The sequence below is a fragment of the Eretmochelys imbricata genome, chromosome 1, assembly GCF_965152235.1.
Source record: "Eretmochelys imbricata isolate rEreImb1 chromosome 1, rEreImb1.hap1, whole genome shotgun sequence".
NCBI classification, from domain to species: Eukaryota; Metazoa; Chordata; order Testudines; family Cheloniidae; genus Eretmochelys; species Eretmochelys imbricata.
The window spans coordinates 201,460,618-201,481,661 of NC_135572.1; the positions used below are offsets into that span (position 1 = coordinate 201,460,618).

The 21,044-nt window shown below is 48.9% G+C and overlaps 3 protein-coding genes across 3 annotated transcripts in view; 2 read left to right on the forward strand and 1 right to left on the reverse strand.

Moving 5' to 3' along the window:
* The window catches only part of BOC (BOC cell adhesion associated, oncogene regulated), a 105,422-nt gene extending 93,048 nt beyond the window's left edge, over window positions 1-12,374 (forward strand). Inside the window, exons 9-19 of the mRNA XM_077817938.1 lie at window positions 403-571; window positions 1,699-1,809; window positions 3,178-3,384; window positions 3,964-4,145; window positions 5,413-5,518; window positions 5,847-5,969; window positions 7,505-7,726; window positions 8,079-8,287; window positions 8,987-9,060; window positions 10,302-10,495; window positions 12,190-12,374. Of these exons, the coding sequence (XP_077674064.1) occupies window positions 403-571; window positions 1,699-1,809; window positions 3,178-3,384; window positions 3,964-4,145; window positions 5,413-5,518; window positions 5,847-5,969; window positions 7,505-7,726; window positions 8,079-8,287; window positions 8,987-9,060; window positions 10,302-10,495; window positions 12,190-12,374 (1,782 nt within the window). The remainder of the gene's footprint in view (window positions 1-402; window positions 572-1,698; window positions 1,810-3,177; window positions 3,385-3,963; window positions 4,146-5,412; window positions 5,519-5,846; window positions 5,970-7,504; window positions 7,727-8,078; window positions 8,288-8,986; window positions 9,061-10,301; window positions 10,496-12,189) is intronic.
* The window catches only part of GTPBP8 (GTP binding protein 8), a 385,924-nt gene that overhangs the window by 254,395 nt on the left and 110,485 nt on the right, over window positions 1-21,044 (forward strand). The gene's annotated exons all lie outside the window — the stretch shown is intronic.
* The window catches only part of CFAP44 (cilia and flagella associated protein 44), an 81,215-nt gene continuing 76,013 nt past the window's right edge, over window positions 15,843-21,044 (reverse strand). Inside the window, exons 33-36 of the mRNA XM_077818047.1 lie at window positions 18,815-19,016; window positions 17,875-18,035; window positions 16,650-16,784; window positions 15,843-16,079 (exon numbers count right to left, since the gene is read on the reverse strand). Of these exons, the coding sequence (XP_077674173.1) occupies window positions 15,897-16,079; window positions 16,650-16,784; window positions 17,875-18,035; window positions 18,815-19,016 (681 nt within the window). The 3' untranslated portion in view covers window positions 15,843-15,896. The remainder of the gene's footprint in view (window positions 16,080-16,649; window positions 16,785-17,874; window positions 18,036-18,814; window positions 19,017-21,044) is intronic.

Sequence of the window (21,044 nt, forward strand, 5' to 3'; positions counted from 1 at the left end):
TTAAGCAAGTAGTTTTTGAGTGAGGTGAAACTTGGGGGTATGCAAGACAAATCAGACTCCTGAAAGGGGTACAGTAGTCTGGAAAGGTTGAGATCTGCTGGACTAGAGGGTGGATAAGCTGTAGTAGGGTCAGAAGAGCATCCCGAGACTTGGAGGCTTATCCTAGACATATCTGAACCTCTGGGCTTTGCAAAATTGGGCTGGAAAATTGCACTCCTTTGCAGGAAGCCAAACAATGGCTGGGAGAGTCAAGTGAGACAAACTTTTTCAAACTTTCCATGCTTCATTGCAAGTTTTAGCCAAAAGTTCAAGTTCATCCTAAAAGTAAACCAAAGCCAGCAACCTTCTACCCCTCCCCCCCGGCCAGGCCAGTGATCTCTGTGCTTGTTATTTGTTCTTCAGCAGATTATGAACTCTTCAGCCAACTGGACGGTCAGAGACATCCCTGCGACTCAGCAGCGCCTGACCCTGACCAGGCTGGATCCTGGCAGCTTGTATGAAGTGGAGATGGCAGCTTATAACTGTGCAGGGGAGGGACAGACGGCCATGGTGACCTTCAGGACTGGTAAAGGTCAAATCTTTCCCTAGATGCTTTGGTTTAACTCCCTGCGGTCCCATCTCCCAGCCCTTGATGGCAGGCACCATTCTGGAGTTAGCCTCTCTACCTTGTACCCTGCAGGTGACTTTTAGCCATGTGCTGTGTTTTGGTTCAGTGCCTGTCAGGTGGAAAGGCAGCTGCCCCCACGTTCAGAGTCGCCGCCCCTTAGAGGAGAAAATAAGCAGGGTGGTAGACAGGGTGCTGACAGCACAGGACGGGCAGAATCAGGATTCCTGGGTTCCATTCCTGCTGCTGCCAGTCACTGGCTGGGTGACCTCAGCAAAGGTCTCTGTGGCCCAGGTAGGCATCTCTCTACCAATGGTTACCAACTTCTCAGGTTCAGCTAGTGGGGGAAATGGTGATGGATTTTTCAGGAAGAATTTAGAAATGTTTTTAAAAGGCAAAAAATGTTGCTGAACATTTGTAGAGAGTCACTTGGGCTTCACAACACCTCTGGGCCTAGAGCCTGTTCATCAATGCTTAAGGCCCTACTTCATTTGCGATATTGCGGAAATTGCGGGTCCCGTAATATTAGGCTTCCACTGCAGTTTTGATTGTGGTTAGCTTACTTTGCACAGTCCACAATTTTGCATATATTTTGAGGTTTGTAACGCACACACATTTCCCCACTAGTACAGTAGAACCCCATTTATTCGAGCTGATAGCGGCTGGGGCTCAGGCTGTCAGCCCCACACGTTAATGTCTGTAATATAGTTGCAGCAAAATGTCTGGTTATAAAAATAAAATAAAATAAAATTAGCAGGCATAACATCATAATTGAGTGTTTATACTGTTCCAGCAAATTTATCTTCAACAAATAGGTCTTTTCTAGCTTTTCCAAGTTACCGCAATTCATGAAGGTCCATTATCACTTTTCTGCTATTTTTCCATGCCTTGCCTTGCAACTCAGCCGCAATTATTTGACAATCATCCCTCAATACAAGTAGGACCTTATCAATGCTGTGAAATCCTTGGGTTCTGTAAGTGCAAAGTGCTACTACTCCCATGCAGTGGCTGCGAATTTCCAATGGGAAATAAACACCAGTGGATAACCGTCCATCACGCCTCATCTTCTCTGACATCATTTCTCTCTTGGCTAGGCCGACGACCAAAACCCGACATTGTCGCCAGTAAAGAGCAGCAGATCCAAAGGGACGACCCAGGTGCTAGCACTCAGAGCAGCAATCCATTGGACAACAGCCGCCTCTCCCGTAAGGCCCTGCCTGAGTGGGGAGGGGGGAGTGCCATGTGTGTTGTGGGGATCTAAGGCCAGGCTGCATCGGGATCAGTCAGTCCCTGGGTAACACTAAGCTTAGTTTATGGGGGTTTTTTTGCTCATGACTAGTCAAGCACAAAGCATGTGTGTCACCCGCAGAACTGCACACTTGTTCCCTTTCCCCATCCCCAAGGAGACCATCGGACATCTACCCTGCTCTTCAGCTGAATTTCATGCTGGTGAAGGGTGCAGTATTCCCAGCCAGGGAGACTGCAAGCCACAGAACCAGTGCAACATGGTGAAGGGATCACATACATTTCCCACACTGCCCTGGAGGGACCCCTTCCAAGGACGAACTGGGAGTACCGGCTTTGTAGCCTGTGAGGTTCTTGGCCTCTCAACTGAGCCTGCTAACAGGGGGGTGTTTAGTGCCAACTCTAGGGATGGTTTTGTGCAGGGCTGGGCCTTGGCATTTTGTTGCAGATGGGAAACATCAATATGAACCCAGCCCAGCTTGTCCTGTTCGTCATGTCCCATCCCGTGTTTGACATGGGTATTGTTTATTGGGGCCGTTACCCTTCCTATGAAGTTCTCTCTTAATTGCCTGTTTTCCCCTTTGTATTCGTTCTTCTTCTCGTTCCCCTTCCTTCACTCCTGTTCTCTTTCCATGTCCTGCATATCCGCCCATCTTTTCCTCCGACTATTTTGATGGTTTTCCCTCAAACTTTTTTTTCCCATCATGTATAATTTTTCCATGTTTCTCTGTTGTCTCATTTCACTCTTTCCTCCCCCCCCCTCAGTTGCTGTATCAGTCTCTACCATCTTTCTTATCACTCAGTGCCTCTGCATACCCCATCAATCAAACTCTCTTCTCTACCTCGATCCTGACACATGCGCACACACCCTTCTCCCCAACACATAGCCCGTTTCCCTCTCCAGACACACAGGTATACAAGACCTCTGCCCCACCTGGCCTACACACATTTGCTTGAGGCTGAGATGGTCCTTCTCCTGGGTGGGAGCCATTGGCTGAAAGGTGCTCTTTTCTGACATGAAAGAGAGAAGTTCTTAGCTGCGTTGCCAGGTTGAGTGTCCTCAAAGCCAGCTGAGCCCTTATCAGCGGCTTTGTTGGAAGTGGTGGAGCGGGGACATGAGGGAGTTGCAAGCAGAAGGTAGAAAGAGCTCACTGAGTTTTCAGGGAGCAGCAGGGACAGTAAAGAGGAGGGGGCGGGATTGGTAGCACAAGGATGAGGAAGAGCGAGGGGGTCAATCAAACTGGTACCTCTGATCCACCCTAAATTTGCTTTAGAGAAGGAGAGGCAGAGAGAGAGAGGCGTTTCATGTTCTACCCTGCTCCTCACAGCTCCCGAGGCACCAGACCGTCCTACCATCTCCACAGCATCGGAGACTTCTGTCTACGTGACCTGGATCCCCCGCGGGAATGGAGGGTTCCCCATCCAGTCTTTCCGAGTGGAGTACAAGAAACTGAAGAAGTTAGGAGACTGGGTGCTGGCCACCAGCGACATCCCCCCCTCTCGGCTCTCAGTGGAAATCACAGGCCTGGAGAAAGGTAGGAGATGTGCTCCTTTCCCCTGTCTTTCTGTGGGACACGACAAATTGTCCTGCTCCGATATGGTGGTTCCCATCTATTATGCCATGCTCTGTGCTGTGGCGTTTGAGCACCTTCAGTGACCTGGAGAAAGTCTTCCCAGTCCTTTCTTTGGACACGTGGGGAACTCTTCAAATGTTGTCCTGAATCCTGCTGCTGGCATGCAGAGATCGAAGGGGGTCTGGGCTTCTTTGAGATGGGAGAGGGATGGTCTTCTCCCAGCTGTTTCCTGTCAGAGTGGTGGAATTTCACAACTGTAGCCTGTGGACCATCCAGACAGCCTCCTGGGGAGAAAAAGTGGCCTTCGTCTGGGACACAATTGAACTCAGGCCATTAGTTTCTTTGATGTCAAGGGCTGGGAGCCCCTTCTTTGCAACATCTCTCCGTGCTATCCAGTAGGGTGGCGTGGGGCTGAGCTGACTGGAAGAGAGAGAGACAGACACAGCTTTCCTCTTCTAGGTGCCATGCTGGCTATTGGGCTTGCAGGAGGCACCAATCCTCTCTTAATGCTGTTGTTTCCAACCCATCTCTCCCACCTAGGCACCTCCTATAAGTTCCGTGTCCGGGCACTGAACATACTTGGGGAGAGCGACCCCAGCACTGCGTCTAAGCCGTACGTTGTGTCGGGATACAGTAACCGAGTGTACGAGCGCCCCGTCGCCGGGCCTTACATCACCTTCACCGATGCCATCAACGAGACCACCATCATGCTGAAGTGGATGGTGAGGGAGGGAATCTGTGTCTGCAGGGAGGGAGGGATGGGCACTGGTTGGGTGGCTTAGAAGGTAACATCTCAGGTAGCTATCGGATCTCACCAGCTACAGCAGGCTAGGCTTCCCCAGTAGTTGGGTGGGGAAACTCCAGTCATCTAGGAAGTCCTGCTGGCGATGCATTAGAGTACTCTCCTTCCTCGGTACCGGTACTGACACAGTAACCCACGTGGTGCTAGGGGATGTGCACCTAGACATGCGGTCTTCCGGGGGGATGTGATGCTGGGGCCATGACCATTTTGCTCAACAGATTCACAGAAGTGGGGTTGGTAAGCTTGCTTCCCTAGCCTAATTCCTGTTTGATTAATTAGTGCCTCCTTAAATTTCCCTGCAGTTTCAATGGGATACACTGTTCATCTTCACTTCCCGTGCTCATCTGTTGGGTGGCATTGCTGGGTGCTGCTAAACAGCCTCTATTCTCTGCCCCAGAGGTGGCTTCTTCTCAATTTTGGGTGGGATCCTTCAGGCTCATGGATGCTGTCGAAAGGGCCGTTATTTATTAATCGATACACATGAATTAACAAGGGCCGAGGATGGCATCCTCCTTTCCTACCTGCACAGATCTAAGGGCTTCCACTAGCCCAGGGTGAGCCACAGAGATGCTTTCTCCACTTCCCAGCCAGCATCTTCTGGCCACAAATCCCCATGGGGCCTCTGTGGCAGTGTTTCCACTGTTGGCTGCTTTTCCTTTAAACATGGAGATCATATTTGAAGGGCGCTGGATGAGGGCAAGGAAGGTGAGGTTTCACCCGGCTCTGTGATGAAATATCTTGGGGAAGGCCAGAAGGAGCTGATGGCTAGTGGCTGTGCTGTCAGCCAGTGGGGTGAGGAGGAGAGGTTGGTCGCTCTGTCTCTCTCTCCTGTATGTGGCATGTGACCACTGGATCATTACACGATGCAGCTTGTACAGGACATCTGAGCCTTAGTAGGGTAAAAACGAAGGTCATCAGATCTCATGCATGGCCAGGCGCATCACTGTTGGGACTGGGGGTGTGTGTCTAGTGTTCCTGGCAAATCCGATGGCATCCCAGCTGTTACCCGGGCCCCCACGGAAGGGCAGCAGGTTGGGATATGATAGCGGGCTCTCTTAGGCCTCCTAGAGAAGCCCCTATCTAAGGGCAGCATGGGGAGATGGGAACGGCTGCGGCTCCTCTCCAGCGAGAGGTGGTTTGATCAGCATGGACACCTCTAAACGTTGCCTTCCCCTTCATCTCTGCAGTACATCCCAGCCAGTAACAACAACACCCCCATCCATGGCTTTTACATCTACTACCGCCCCACTGACAGCGACAATGACAGTGACTACAAGAAGGACGTGGTGGAAGGTAAGAGGCGCAGTGCAACTGGCTCCAGCTGCCGTGTGCTGGGTGGTTTCTCCATTGAGAACGTCTGTTGGCAAGAAGGAGCGGCTATCGCGATGCCTAGGAGCCATGTCTGCCCAGGCACAGCCCAGCTGAGGCTCTGTCCAGCACGACAAGGCGAGGTGGCGATGGGAAGCCTGTGTCCAGCACACCCCTTGCCCTTGCCGGAGTGCAGAGACAGGATTAGTGAGTCCGAATTTGCCAGTGGCCTTTGGGCAAAGCCAGCGAGGCTTCGCTTGAGTTCTGGGGCAGGGAGCTAACGGAGCCGTGTGTTCGTTCCCCCACCCCTCAGGGGACCGGTACTGGCACTCCATCAGCCACCTGCAGCCAGAGACCTCCTATGACATTAAGATGCAGTGCTTCAACGAGGGCGGCGAGAGCGAGTTCAGCAACGTGATGATCTGCGAAACCAAAGGTATCCAGCTCCTCTGGGCGGGTCAGCAGCCGCCTGCTGCCCCCTCGTTCTCTTTTCGCAAAGCATGGGGGTGATTCGAGGCCTGGCCCAGAGGAGCCAACAGTCTGGATTAAAGAAGAGAGATGAGGGGCGGAAGTGAGGAAGGGCAGGGTTTGCAGGTGATGCCATCACGCTGGTATTAGGTCTGTGCACAGTTCAGTGGGTTCAGCCCTATTGGGCTGGGCACTATACACACATGCCAGGAAGAGACAGTCCCCACCCCTAGTCTGGGTTAACGGCGAGATGTAAGAGGTGAATGAAACAAACAAGCAGGGGCTTAGGGGAGCTAGGAAGCAGTCAGGAGAATAACAGCACGACTTCTGGTCAGAGCAAACTAACTCGCTTGGTGTGGGCCCTGTGGAGGAAGCCTTCAGCTTTCAGGAGGATTTTCATGAGCGGAGGTAGAAGCTCAAGAGAGCAGAGTAGCGAGAGGGGGCACCATGCACAGAGAAAGCTGATCAATCAGGCAGCCGGGCTGGCACACGGTGAGAGGAAAGACTGGCCAAACAGAGAGGAGTTGTGTAGGGTGTGCAGCGTGAGGACAAGAGGGTTGCACTTAGGTGCAGTGGAGAAAGCAGGGCCACTGGAGAGAGTCCAAGAGGTGGCTCTTGTGTGCCGTGTGTGGGGAAGCAGAATTTAGGGGCTCGTTTTGGAGGGGTTGGGGAGGGGCAATATGGGTGCCAGGGAGAAGGCAGTAGTGATGAAGCCGGAAGATGATCAAGGCCTGGAAGAGATTTTGCTGTCAGGTTAGAGGAAAGGGGCTGGCCTTTTAAATGGGTGGTGTGCAGAAAATGGCAGGATTTGAATGCAGCTTGGATGTGAGAGGGAAGAAGCCAAAGATAATGCCCCGATTGTGGAGCCGAGTGCAGAGAGGCTGGTGATGGTGAGTGACACTGAACATGGGGAATGGAGAGGGTTCAGGGGGAAAGTCCAGCTTCACTGTTGGCTATATTAGCTTTGAGGTGCTGGTGAGACATCCAAGAGGAATTGTGAGACGAGACAGGCTGAGCTGCAAGATTGGATGGAGGGAAGCAGCTCAGGAGTGGAAAGGTAGCTGTGTGACTCATCTTCACACTTAGCAGTTGAAGCCATGTAAGCAGATGAGGTTGCTGAGGGAAAGGGTGTAGTGGGAGAAGAGAAGGAGACCAAGGGCTGAGCCCTGTGAGACCTCTCCGTAGAGCAGAAGAGTGATAATTACCTCTGCCTCCCTTAAAATTCTCCTGCGGCTCTTACTGGACACAGGAGTCCCCTTCGCTTCCTGTCTTGAGCTGCTGGGGTGATGGGAAATGGCTGCCCTGTTCTATCCTAGCAGCAGCTACATTTCCATGTAATATGATTATTATAACGATCAGTAAGGAAGGGATCTACCCACCAAGCCACGTGGACCTAGAGAGCCGGTGGTTCTGTGAACCATACACAGTGTGTGCAGCCCCCCTTTAGCTGCCTGTTGTCTTGGGTGACATGTCCGCTTCTAACTCCCTGTCTTTCTGTTGCAGCTCGCAAGTCTCTTGGGCTGCCTGGGCGCCTTCCGCCCTCAACGGTGCCCCCACAGCAGCATCCAGCACTTAGTGGTGGGCACAGCGGGCTGGGGACTGGTGCCATGGTGGCCCGCTCCAGTGATCTGCCCTACCTGATCGTAGGGGTAGTGCTGGGCTCTATTGTCCTCATCATTGTGGCCTTCATCCCCTTATGTCTGTGGAGAGCCTGGTCCAAGCAGAGTAAGTGGCTTCACTCTGAAAGAGGAAGGAGGGTGCTTGTTGGGTGCTGGCGTCCCGGTTAGAATAGTTGGGTGGGAAGATCCTGGCTATATTGGGGAACAAAGTCCCCGTGAAAGCTTATGGAGGTAGAGGCCCAAGCTTTCTCCCTTGTCCAGTTTGTCAAGCCAATAAAGAGTCTTGAATTTTGGAGTCCATCAGGCAGAGTCCCCCCTCCAGTGGAAGGGTTGGATCATTGTCCCACCTGGCAGGCATGTTAGCAGGTGGTACAGCCCAGTGTGCCCACAGGATCCTTGCAAACAACCAGCAGTATTTCGTCTTCTCTCTCAGCTGTCTTCTTCTTCTCCCTCTTCAGAACAAACCATAGACCTGGGCTTCTCTGGAACGAGGCTGCTGGTGTCCTCCTGCCAGTACACCATGGTGCCCCTGCGAGGGGTCCCCACTCCTCGAGCCAACGGGCAGCCCTATGCCAACGGTGTGCACCTGAACGGAAGCTGCCCCTCAGGCGGGACAGGCTACCCGAGCACAAAGTCCCGGGACTACAGTCCAGATGAAGTTCAGCAGGTACCTTCTCCCCCGTGTTAATAACCAGCATGTTGGGGGCTGGATGATGGGGGTGTTTCAGTCAAGCCCGGTCTGGCCCATTGGCTACTTGGGTTAGAACTTGCTCTTAGATTTCTGTCTCCAGTCACTCCCTCTCCAGAGCTGGGGTACAGGTTGGGGGAGCAGTTTGCCAGGCACAGTGCCCAGTTAAAGGAGGCAACATGGGCAGGTTGGGAAGTCCAGTTCTAGTTAACTTTGGATGGAAACACTAGGCCCCTGTGCCACGGATCCTGAGTCATGGGCAGAAGGGGAATAGGGAGGATCTTCATAGCTCCAGTGATTAGACAGAGGGGTCCCTTGAGAGGCCGGCTGGAGAAGTTAGCAAGAGATCCTGACTTCCTATCAATAAGAGCTCCTGGCCCAAACCTTGGCAGGGCATGCTGGGATTGTACAGGGGCTAAGACATAGGAGACTCCAGCCCACCAGTGCTCTTACAGAAATGTCATTATCATCTGATGGTTCCATGCCCAGTGTGAAATGAGTTTGTTGGTGCTCAGTCCAGTTTGCAGCAACAATTCTACCCTCTCCCTTCGGGAGGCAGGGTCATCACTGGCTGCCTCCATTGCACTGGTTCTGAAGTCCAGACCAGCCTCCACCTCTTAAATCTGGCTTGGATTCTTGCTCTAAGATGCTTTTTCCTTTTTCTCCTTCCAACCACAGGATGAGACCAACACCTTACTGCAGGGGAGGGTGCTGCAAAATGGGACTGTCCAAGGACACTATCCAACCTCCAGGTAAGCTCTGGATCATGGGACTCCAATGAGGGTTGTGCAGACAGGATACGCAGACATGGGACTTAGCAATGGAAAAGAGCTAGTTAGGTCAACTTCTCTGACATGCAGGATCGTTCTCACAGCCTATCCTCCAGGCATCATCCCAGTCTAGTTTTAAAGTCCCACCCTTCTCCCACCACCCTTCCCTTGGGAGACTAATCCACACCCTAAAACATCTCACTGCCCAGGATTTTTTCCAATCTAAATTTTCTCTCTCTGAATTCCATCTCATCCCTCCTAGAATGTGGAGTTGGCCGGGCCGCATTTTAGAGATGGCCAAGACCCACTTCTCCCCCTTTTTTGTGTCCGCATGGGGATGGAGACTCAGACAGGTTAACAGGATTAATGCTCACATCCACAGTGTTGATGAACTCCCTCAAAAGATGCCATCGGTCCAGTTCTAGCCTCACTGTAGCAATGCAGTTCACTGCTCAGATGTCAGATTATGGTTTCTATCATCCATGCCACTACCTGTTCCTGCCATCTCCTCTCAATGCCCTTGTTGACCAGGTTATGACCAGAGCAGCTTCGAAGACTCCAGGTTTTACATTAAAGTTAGAACTGGTTGCGAATGATTTTTTGAGGGAAAATTCCATGTCTGCAAAAATCAAAAATTTCCCCTTGTTTCTGGAATATTTTGATTTTGCATTAGAATTCTTTTTTGTCTCAATTGGTGATGAAATTTTTTTCAAAAATTTGCATTTTTTTGTGGGAGGGAAATTCAGTTTTTCCATCCAGCTCTAATAAACCCGTTCCCCCACAAACACGCCCTGAAATAGAAGGACAGGCTGCACTTAATGTATCTGAAACCAGACGTGGGGCCTCCCAGCCCTTGAGCTCACTCTATTGTTTTGTGTTGTGTCTTTAGCCAGATGTGGGTTTATCAGATAAGGGTGTGTATCTCTGCCTAGTCGTCTTGATGTTCCATGGGTATCTCAATTCCCACCCCCTAACACACACACATTCTTCCCCCATTTGGGAGTCCTCACTTTGTTATTGCATGAGGCTGATATTGTATTGAAACGCAGCCATATGGAAGGTGACATCCAATTCAGGTCCGCTGTCCACCGAAAGGGAATCCTCTCGTAGCCCCTTCAGTTGGCTGGAATGCACCAATCATCATGTCCCTCTGACAGACTTCTGGGAAGGAGTATTTAGAGATGGGTACAGACAGTACCAACCCGTATCTGTCTTTCTATCAGGCTCTCTGATGCTAGACCAGAAGACAGTTCCTTCCTCTGTAGCCTCCCAGATGACTCCACCAACCAGCTGCTCCAGCCGCATGATGATTGCTGCCATCTTCAAGAACAACTTGTTGGCCTATATCACCCAGTGACAGGAAGCAAGATGGGAGGCCCCAGCCTGGAAGCCCTGCGAGATCCCACATTCCACAGAGGTAAGTGGGCAGGAGAGCTCAGTACTTGCTGCTGCTATACTTGTTTAGGTTGATCTTGGAAGAAAAGTATCAGTCTGAGAAGACTTTTCCAAGGCTCTTGGAGGGCAGGGCTGGAGGCTCTTGGAGGGAAGGGCTGGAGGCAAGTTATCATTTTTAATGCTCAGCACTGTTGTGCTAGAGCAGTCTTTGAATGTCACAAAGGTCATAAAAACGTAAGAACGGCCATACTGGGTCAGGCCAATGGTGCAGCTAGCCCAGTACCATGTCTTCTGACAGTGGCCAATGCCAGGTGCTTTGGAGGGAATGAACAGAACTGAGCAATTATCGCGTCATCCATCTTGTCATCCACTCCCAGCTTCTGGCAGCCAGAAGCTTAGGGACACCCATTCATGGATGTAACCTTCACAAACTTATCTAAATCTTTTTTTTGAACCCATTTATGGTTTTGGCCTTCTCAACATCCCCTGGCAACAAGTTGTGAAGTACCCCCTTTTGTTTATTTTTAACCCGATGCCTATTAATTTCATTGGGTGACCCAGTTTTCTGAGATCCCTTTGTAACTCTTTGCAAGTCTACTTTGGACTTAACTATCTTGAATAATTTTGTATTATCTGCAAATTTTGCCATCTCACTGGTTACCCCTTTTTCCAGATAATTTATGAATATGTTGAACAGCACTGGTCCCAGTACAGATCCCTGTGGGGGCATCACTATTTCTCACCATTCTGAAAACTGACCATTTATTCCTACCCTTTGTTTCCTGTCTTTTAACCAGTTACTGGTCCATGAGAGCACCTTCCCTCTTATCCCATGACAACTTACTTTGCTTAAGAGTCTTTGGTGAGGGACCTTGTCAAAGGCTTTCTGAAAAATCTAAGTAAACTGGATCACCCTCGTCCACACGTTTGTTGACCCTCTCAGGAATTTTAGTAGATTGGTGAGGCAAATTGGTGAGCTGTGTTGACACTTTCCCCAACAAATCGTGTTCATCTATGTGTCTGATAACTCTGTTCTTTACTATAGTTTCAACTAATTTGCCTGCTACTAAAGTTAGGATTACTGGCCTGTAATTTCCAGGATCACACAGCAACGTGAGGGGGCCAGAATATCAGGTAGAGACCACAAAACTGGCCCAGCATACTGGAGGATGGGGCATTTATTTGGTGGAATAGAGGTTCCTAGCACCCGCTGATTCTCATTGCTCTGAGACCTTACACCCAGGGAACCAACTGGTCTGCACCATGGCAGGTACCTAACCTGGCTGGAGATGTACCTGAGACATGTACTCGGCCGCTGCGGTGCCTTAACCCTTCCAGTGCTTGCACTTTCCAGGCTGTCAGTCAAACAAGTGCATGGGAAGACACACTTAAGTTCACAGTTCATGAAAGTTAGAGTGATCCATTCCGAAGGGGGCTGATCCACTAAACAATTCTTCCTGGTGGGGGAAACAGGTCAGTCAGTGTCAGGTGCCCTAGGACACTGTTACTTTGGTACCTGCTGCCATGTTTCTCTATGACACAGCTACCCGCACAGCAACTGTGTTGAGAACCAAGCACCACACCACTTTCTCTTTGCCAATAGGATCCGTTGTTAGAAGGTGGTTTGGAGGTAGCAGCTCTCCTGGCACGTTCATGCACTGGTCAAAGCTTTGTTTTCTTTGGTTGTAATTGGTTCTTGCTCCCCTCTCTTCTCAGGTACCCCTTGCTGCCTTGGCCTGGTGCCAGTCGAAGAAGTAGAGAGGCTAGATTGCTGCCAGCTCAGAGGAGAATGGTGTCCCCAGAACCCAGCCATCACTTGTTTGGGGCAGGACCCAAGGAGGCATCTGCGCAGCAGCCCTCCGAGGCACATGCCCTTTGAGACTCCTCCTCCTACCAGTTAGGGACAAAGCTGCCTTTGCAAAAGACTGTTGTTCTAAAGAGAGAGAGACTGGGTATTTATTTTTGTATAACTGCCTTATTTATATATTTATGCACTTGTAAATAGATGTATATGTGCCTTTTATAATGCTATTGAGACAGAGGGGAGCCTGTGCAAGATAACAGGAGGAGACAAGAAACTGGGGCATCTGCCAGCGATGGCATCGGGCTGTTTATCAGAACACAGCCCGGGAAAGACAGCGTTCTGCTCAACACAAGCACAAGAGACATCATAGGACATTGGGCCAAGCACAGCTGCGAAGAGGAGACTGGTCTAAGATTTTTTTTTGCAGCAGGGACTAGGTGAAAGATGAGAGTGCAGAAAAGAGGGTCCCTTTTTCTCTCCCAGCTGGAAGGGATCTCCTGGCGACATGCCCCGCAGCATGGATCAAAATCATGTATAATACATATTGGCATCAACAACCCTTCACATACTCGCCATCTGTAGTAGCATATCTGCAAAGACAAACCCCTGCTTTAACAGCTAAAATAAAGGCTTTCGTCTTCTCTGTGGTCTGCTGTATGCTAAATATTCCTATGCTGAGCCCAGTCTCCTCCCTTGGCAAGAGCAGGGGAGGGGGGATGTTTTCCATGAGTTACTGCTTTACACAGGGCCTCCAGCTGGTTCCTCTAAATCCAGGAATCAGCAGAAGAGGCGAGGCCCAGTCCGGCTCCAGGTGAAGCCCAGACAGAATGCCCATTGGGGGAACAAGGTCGGACCTTTGAACGAGCTGGAGAGGTGGGGGTTCTATCTCCATCTTTGTGAACAGAGCTGCACAGAAAAATGTGTCTTTTGTGCAGACTCTCCCTGATTTCTTTTTCATTTTCCTTATTTCAAAAGTCTTTAGCATCTGTGTCTGTAGGTAAAGGTGCCCCTTTGAATGGTAGCTGAAGGTGCTCGGCCCCGTCCAGGAGAGGGCCTATAGGCCACAAGCAGACAGTACAAGAAACACTAGCTGTATTGTGATGGATGCAACTGCACTGCACCTGCCCAATTGGGATCTTTACTGTTCTTCATTTCCGCTTGCTGACTCCAACTGCTTTACGTTATTTAGGACTGAAGCATCCCATGCTCTGTTCTGTCGTGCTGTTGCTTTCCTTCCCCTCCAACCTGAGAGTTGTTTGCATGTTTGATCCTGGTTCAATTTACACAAAACACCTCACAAAGAACAACCTGGAACAACCGCAAAAGGGGCAGGGAGCCCGAGAGGGTTGGTTGGTTTAGTTTAGTTGGTTCAAAAAGGGCTCTGGACCACTAACGTCTAGGACTGGGCTACACCTGCCTTAGAATGAAACCTCACCACTTGATGAGCAAGGCAGTGAGACAGCAAGAGTGCCGTAGTCCATAGTTAAAGAATGACCAGATTCCAGGAGAAGGGAAAGGAAGAAGAAAACTATGACACATCCAGCCTAATTCTCCTCTGACAGGTTGGACCAAGTCCGTAGTTACCCCAATGTCAAACCAGCATAAGAACAGACTGAGGCCTATCGCTGCTACAAACACGCCAGGCGCACTTTTCCCTAACACTGACTTCAGTACCCCAATTCATTGCGGTGTCTTAGAGGCAAGCAGCAAAGTCTGTGATTTAGCCATGGCCTTTCCTAATTTGGTCAAAGTTTAACCCTTCAGACCCTGAAGAAGTTCATCCACAGTGTACAACATACTTGTCTTGGGCTCCTCCAAATACCTTGTTCCTCCCTCTCATTCCCCCCTTTCACAATGTGTCCTCCCTCCGCCCCCACAGAGGGGGCAGGAGAGCATCTGTGGTATTGGGCTAGCCTACTCTTCAGCAGACAGCTGGTGGAACGTGCTTCTCTCGAAATACATGCCCAGTTGCTCTTTGACAGGACATACTACATCACAAGATGCAACCTTAAGAAACCCATTAACTACACCTAAGTACTAAAGATAGAGCTGAGGAGTGCAATTTCCAGTGGGTAGATCTCACACATCAAAAATTGCTCCCTCTTGAACAAGGGCTAAGAGCACATCCAGCATTCATTCAATGCAAATCACTGTAGCACATCACTAACACTGTTCAATGATTGTATCTGGAGCACTACCTAGCCTCTTCTATTGCCAAGACTATGATAAAGGTTTAAAACAAGAGGAGTGAATGTGAGTTGGGACTCCATTTTTATCCCTCTTTCTTACCCATTCCTTTTCCTTTATTACCTGTATGTACTATTATTTAAAATTTGCACCCAACCAACAGTGTTCTGACTGCCCAAGATGACCGGCCTCCAGTGCATTCTTAATGTGCATTTCTTTCTTTGCAGGTTAACGAGGGTTACCCTTTGTAACTAGTCCTAGCTGTCAGGGCACCCACTATCAAACCAAAACAAAACTTTAAGGAAATCTTTTTAGCCTGGCTTTGCCAGCTATGATACTAATATAGGATACCAGAGGGCTGCTTAGTCCACCACCCTAAGGCATAACAAGATCCAATGGCTGACAGCTGAAGTCAGGAAAATTCTCCATCGCTTTAACTCCAGATTGGATGGCTTTCTAAATGCTATGCGCCAGTTCAACCAGAAGTGCTTGAGTTTGATGCAAGGATCAGCAGGTGACATTTTATGGCCTGTGTTATGCAGGAGGTCAGACTAACGGTAACAATTTCAAAAGCCACTTTAGTGACTTAAGCACTTAGACGCCTAAGTCACTTTTGAACATTTTATTCTACATAATCATAATGGTCCCTTTTGGCCTTAAAAAAAATCTATATGTATGCTAGCCTCAAAACACTCCAACCTGCTTACAAACTTTTATTATCTACAGTAGGATGCCAGCTTCAAAACTGACTTTACATATTTAAAATCCATGTAACCCCTTCCCATTCTTTATGCATATTATCCTGTAAGGGTGTGTTGGTTAATTAATAGAGTTAAGAATTACCCATGACACTCAGCAGAAGAAGATACAAAATGGATCGTGTTTCAAGAGGCACTGAAGGGAAGATCTACCCTGCTCGCTGGAAGACAAGGAAGTGAATAGGCGACAGCCAGATACTGAGCCCTTGATTAGTCTGGAGCTGTGCACAACTGTACCCCAAGGTAGGTCTGACTGCTATGAAGAATAGCTTATAAAAGCCATGGGAGCATAGGATGAGTCCTTATTGCAGAAGTGCAGACTTTGCTTAAAGGGTCCATAAAGACTGTACCTAATCAGCAGTAAACAAAGCCATTTGCTACAGCTCACCAGATGCAGCCTGTGATGCTCTAGCTGGCTCTGAATGGAAGTTCAAAAGGGAGCATTGCATACTGGGATCTGCGGTGTTTACAGTCCCTCTGTATTAAAGATGCCCTATGGATGACTGGCAATATGGAACCCCAGAGGAGATTGCAAACAGGACAAAACCTTTGGCCCAAACTTTGACATCCTGCGTGTTATTGGGACTGGTGCTGGTTGCAGACAGGGCCTCTCAGTGACATATGCCCATCACCAGGGAAATATCTAACGAATGAGGCTGGTGACAGAGGGAACTTTAGTTTAGTATCTTGGTATCACGTGGAGGCTGAGGTGGTGGGAAGATGCGTCCATCTTTTCTGCTTAAGAGAGTGATTTCCTCCTTGAGTACTTCTGCCTCCTGGGCCTGGAGTTGGACCAGTGTAAACAGCCTCTCTCTCTCCTGGATCTCAGCTTTCCGGGGGCCTTGGAATTCTGCTCCCTGTAGGAAGAATGAAACAGAGCTCTCTTTAAGCACTGGGGAAGGCATGGCTTCACTTCAGCTGGGAAAGCAAAGCCTTACCCTCACCAGCCCAGGCTTAGGACAGGTTTACACCTTCTCCACTCACATCTGATGGCCACTCGGTAAGTGACAGTTAATTCAGTGCTGGGCCTCGGAGCAGGCACCACAGATAGCACGGGGGAAAGAACACGTCATTTCACTCAGATCACTCTGGACAATGGAGTGGGGTGGACTTGCTGCGAGGGAAGTCCCATCCAGTCTCCTTCGATCAGAAATATGGTGATTGCATTGCAGTGGTAAAAGGACGCCACGGCCTTAACAAAGGGAAATCTGGGCATGGCCTGTTCCAGCAGGCATATGGATGAAAGCCACCCTGCTGCAATACAAATTGGAGTTGCTGCTCAACTTTTACCATGAGCATCATTACCCCAGATCACTAAATGCTGATGGCAGTACAAGGAATTATAAAGGTGTCCTAGTGGGAACAGACGAAGGCCTGTTACTAAACTGTCATGACCAAGGCTTAGGCAGAGCAACAGGAAAGTTTACCAAGTCATTCTGCAGTGCGTCCAGCTTCATTTCGAGTCCCTGCTTTTCAGCACACAAGCTGTTCAGCTGCTGCAGCTTGCCGGTGTTCTCTTTCATCAGCATCATCAGCCGTTGCTGCAGCTCAAAAATCTTCTCCTGGGACGGAGGAAAGTTGAAGGAAACCCTCTTTTCTTTTTTTAAGTGGTAAAAACCATACTATTTGCAAGGAGTAGATGTTTCATAAGGAACCTGCTCCCACTGAAGTCAATGGCAAAACTCCCTGGGCCAGATCCAGATCCGAGTTACACCGATGTAAACTCAGAGAAACTCCAGCGAGGGGTAATTCACTACACTTATCACATCTGAGCCCAAAATCTTGCCCCAAGACAGTTTTGCTATTGATTTCTTTAGAAGGAGGTGACAGGAAGGTACAATGTATCCAAAATACATATGTAGGCTTGCATGTTTTATTGGGCACTTCTGGGAGAAGCAACATTCTGGTCAAATACCTTACAATTAAAAGCAGACAAGAGTGTGTCTGTTTATATGGGAGGTTTTCCATGTCTCTTGACCTTTGCAATCACTCTTAAATTTGTTGCACATGTTCCCTCTGGTTTTCATATTTTTTAAATGACATAAATAACGCCTGGGTATTCTAACAATAACTGGAAGGTGGTTGCATTTACAAAGTAATCGCTGGGTCTCGGGCTGAATAAATGCTTAGATGTAGAGGGCAAGCTCTTAGTAGCAAGTAGGCTGAGGAGTTTATTAGCCCAGGAGATGGTTGGGAACTTATCAGGAAGTATTTTTTTAATTATTTGTATTCCTGTAGCACCCAGGAACCCGAGGCATACACCAGAACACAAAGACTGTACTTACCTAAAGCACTTATGAGCTAAATTCAATATTACAGCTGTGATTTTCAAAGGAAAATTAGGGTATTAGGTGCTGAACATCAATTGAAAGTCAATGGCATGGACACCCAAGAAATACTTTAGGAAGACAGAAACTGAACTCAGGAAAATAATGACTATATGTCCTGATTCTCCAGTACAAAACAGCAAGTGTAACAGCAGTTTGTGGCAGAAACACAAAGGATTTGGGGATATGGGAGGGAAAAGGGGGAAAAGAAGTTGAGAGCCCCCACTGAAGAGACTTTTATGCAGCTATTCAGTTTCTAGGCAAGTGACTTCCTTGTAATTGCAGCTGTATCACTGGCCTGGGGGCCTCTGTCCCTGCTCCTTACCTCCCACTTTTTGAGTTCCTGGGCTTGCATGTGCTCTTTCTCCATCATTTTTATCTTTAGCTCTTCCAGGTTTGTGTTAACAGAGAGTGTCTGCAGGGCTTCCAAATCCACCACCCGGCCAAACTTCATCAGCATCAGCTGATTACAGTTCTCTTCCAATCCTAACAGAACAGACATCACGTTTAAGATATGTATTTGGAAACCTTTTTCATAGGTGAATAATAAGAGCTAGCATATCTGTGGGGATGCAGTTGCCTAGTGGATAGAGCCAGAGTGGACTGGAACTCAGGAGACCTGGGTTAGGTTCCCAGCTTTGCTAGTAGCTGATCTTGAGCGAGTCACATCAATGATACAGATACAGATTCCTTCCCTTTGTAAAGCGCTTTGAGATCTACTGATAAAAAGAGCTAGATATTATTATGGCTTATTTCATCTGAGGACCTCAAAGCATTTTAAATACATTAATTCATGTAAAGCCTCAAAAAAAAAAAAACCTCTACATGATAAGTATATGTTTTTAAACAGAGGAGGAAACTGGCACAAAGAGGTTAAAGTGCTTTCCTGAGGGCCACAGGATTCAGAGTGAGAGGCTGGAATAGTAGCCAGGAGTCCTGATGCTCTAACCAGCACTTCTTCGTATCATTCATTATCAATGTATATCATTGAAAAGCCACTGATGCTCTGAGAAACAGTTCTACCACTTATTTCTGCTGTGTGGTCATTATGACATCAGCACCATCTCCACAGTAGCCCGCTGGGATATCGGTGTTGGTGCAGGGAGCAGAGGTGAGAAAGGCAGCTATTGAATTAATTCACACCCAGCAATACGTATACATTAAGCACAGATGCATGCAAAAAGATGCCCATCCCTATAAGGTGGAAAGAGACCTAGAATGCCATATACACAGCAGATAAGACCAAACTGTGCTTAGGAACTCACGCTGGATCCTTATCTCTATCTCCCTCCTGTCCCGGATGAGCTCCTTATGCTGCTGCCGGGCCTGCTTGTAGAGCTCCCTCTGTTCCAACTTCTCATGCTGCAGGACCATGATCCTTTGCTGCAGATACTCCAAGGACTGGTTGGTAAATACCAATGTCTGGGACAGGTCAGTGGGTAACTCCGCATTTACTACATACTCCACCTGCCAGAAATAGTCACAGACTAGGCTGATGACTGCATGTTACTGGCATTGGGAACTCAAGTCAGCAGTCTGGTTGGCGGACAAGTGATTATGGCACAGCCATTGTGTGAGGACAGCATGCTGTTTTAAACACAACTGGCAGAGAATAGCCTAGGGAAAGCCCATTCCCAACAAGGTAGACCCCAGCATGATAACAGCCTGCTTATAGCCCTGCATGGACTCCAACACAGATGCTGGCTGAGGCTTCCACCTTTGGCAATTGGAATGGAGCTGAGAAGCAATTCTTTACCCAGCTGCCTGCACGCTCCAGCAGCTTGGGGTCTGCAGAGCTATAAGGCCAGTTCTGACACATTTCTGTCCTTCAGTTCTGACCAAAGATCTATTTTAATGAAGGAAGAGAAAGCAGGCAGGGGAAGCAGGGCCTGCCCCAAAGGCACCTGGGTGAGAGCAGGCAGGACCTGACCTATTTTTTCAGTGGCCTCTGCCTAAACCTCCAAGCATGACACAAAATAAAGTAACAGCAAAAAAGCGCCCAACGCAGAGGAAAAAGTAACACTGTGTCGAGTTTGTCTCCCTGCTTTCAAATCACCTCTGCTGGGACAACATCTGTGAATTAATACATTGTGCCCAATCTGCCAGTCTTTACTTGCATGAAACTCCCATTGTCTTTAATGAGAATTTTGCACACATGAAGACTCCGAGATCAAGCCCTTAGCAGACTTCTGACCACAAACCTACACCATACTTGAGGTACATGGTCACTCAGCATGTCTGGGCTGTCTGGCCTTACTACTCAGTGTATTCCTTTAGTGGTCCAGCAGTAGAGGGGCAAACAATTCTTTTACTTTAACAACAACTAGATATTCCAAGTCAGTCCAGGGTCCCATAACGCTGAGAAGAAAAACTGCAAGCAATGAACTGTGGGCCGATGAGACTAATACTGCTAGCCCTGGTCTACACTAGGACTTTAGGTCGAATTTAGCAGCGTTAAATCGATGTAAACCTGCACCTGTCCACATGATGAAGCCTTTTATTTCGACTTAAAGGGCTCTTAAAATCGATTTCCTTACTCCACCCCTGACAAGTGGATTAGCGCTTAAATCGGCCTTGCGGGGTCGAATTTGGGGTACTGTGGACCCAATTCGACAGTATTGGCCTCCGGGAGCTATCCCAGAGTGTTCCATTGTGACTGCTCTGGACAGCACTCTCAACTCAGATGCATGATTGTTTGCCGTTGCTCTGATGCAGGGAGGGGCGACTGATGACACAGCTTACAGGGTTGGCTTCAGGGAGCTAAAATCAACAAAGGGGGTGGCTTTACATTAAGGAGTATTTCAGGCAGGTTTTCACGGAGGGTTCCAATAAGAAATGGTGCACCTAAGTTATTGTTCTTATTGGAACAAGGAGGTTAGTCTGGCCTCTGATTGATACATGGCTAGATTTACCTTGCTGCACCTTCCCTGTGAGTGACTGCAGTGTGACCAAGAGGAATGAGTCCCCTAGACGGGGGAGGAGGCAAATGAGTACAAAACAAATCTGGTCTATTTCTTGTTTTGATCCACTCCATCTATCTTTTACATCTTTGGCTGGCAGCAGACGGTGCAGAAGGACTGCATGCCATCCACATCTCATGGCTGCTCGGCCGAAGATGGTACAATACGACTGCTAGCCATCCTCATCTCTTGCCTGCCTGGCAGAAGATGGTACAGTACGACTGCTAGCAATCTGTATCACCTGCCTGCTCACCATAAGACGGGTTCAATAGGACTGACTGCAGGACTCAAGAGAATGACCTGGTCAAATCACTCTAAATTTAGTCCCTGCGCCCACGTCTGTCCAGGCGCTCCCAGCCGACGTGGCCAGGAGCACCTCGGACATGACGATGACAGCTACCAGTTGTATCGCACCGTCTGCTGCCAGAAGGCAATGGGTTGCTGCTACTGTGTAGCAATGCAGTACCACATCTGCCAGCACCCAGGAGACATATGGTGACGGTTACCTGAGCGGGCTCCATGCTTGCCGTGGTAT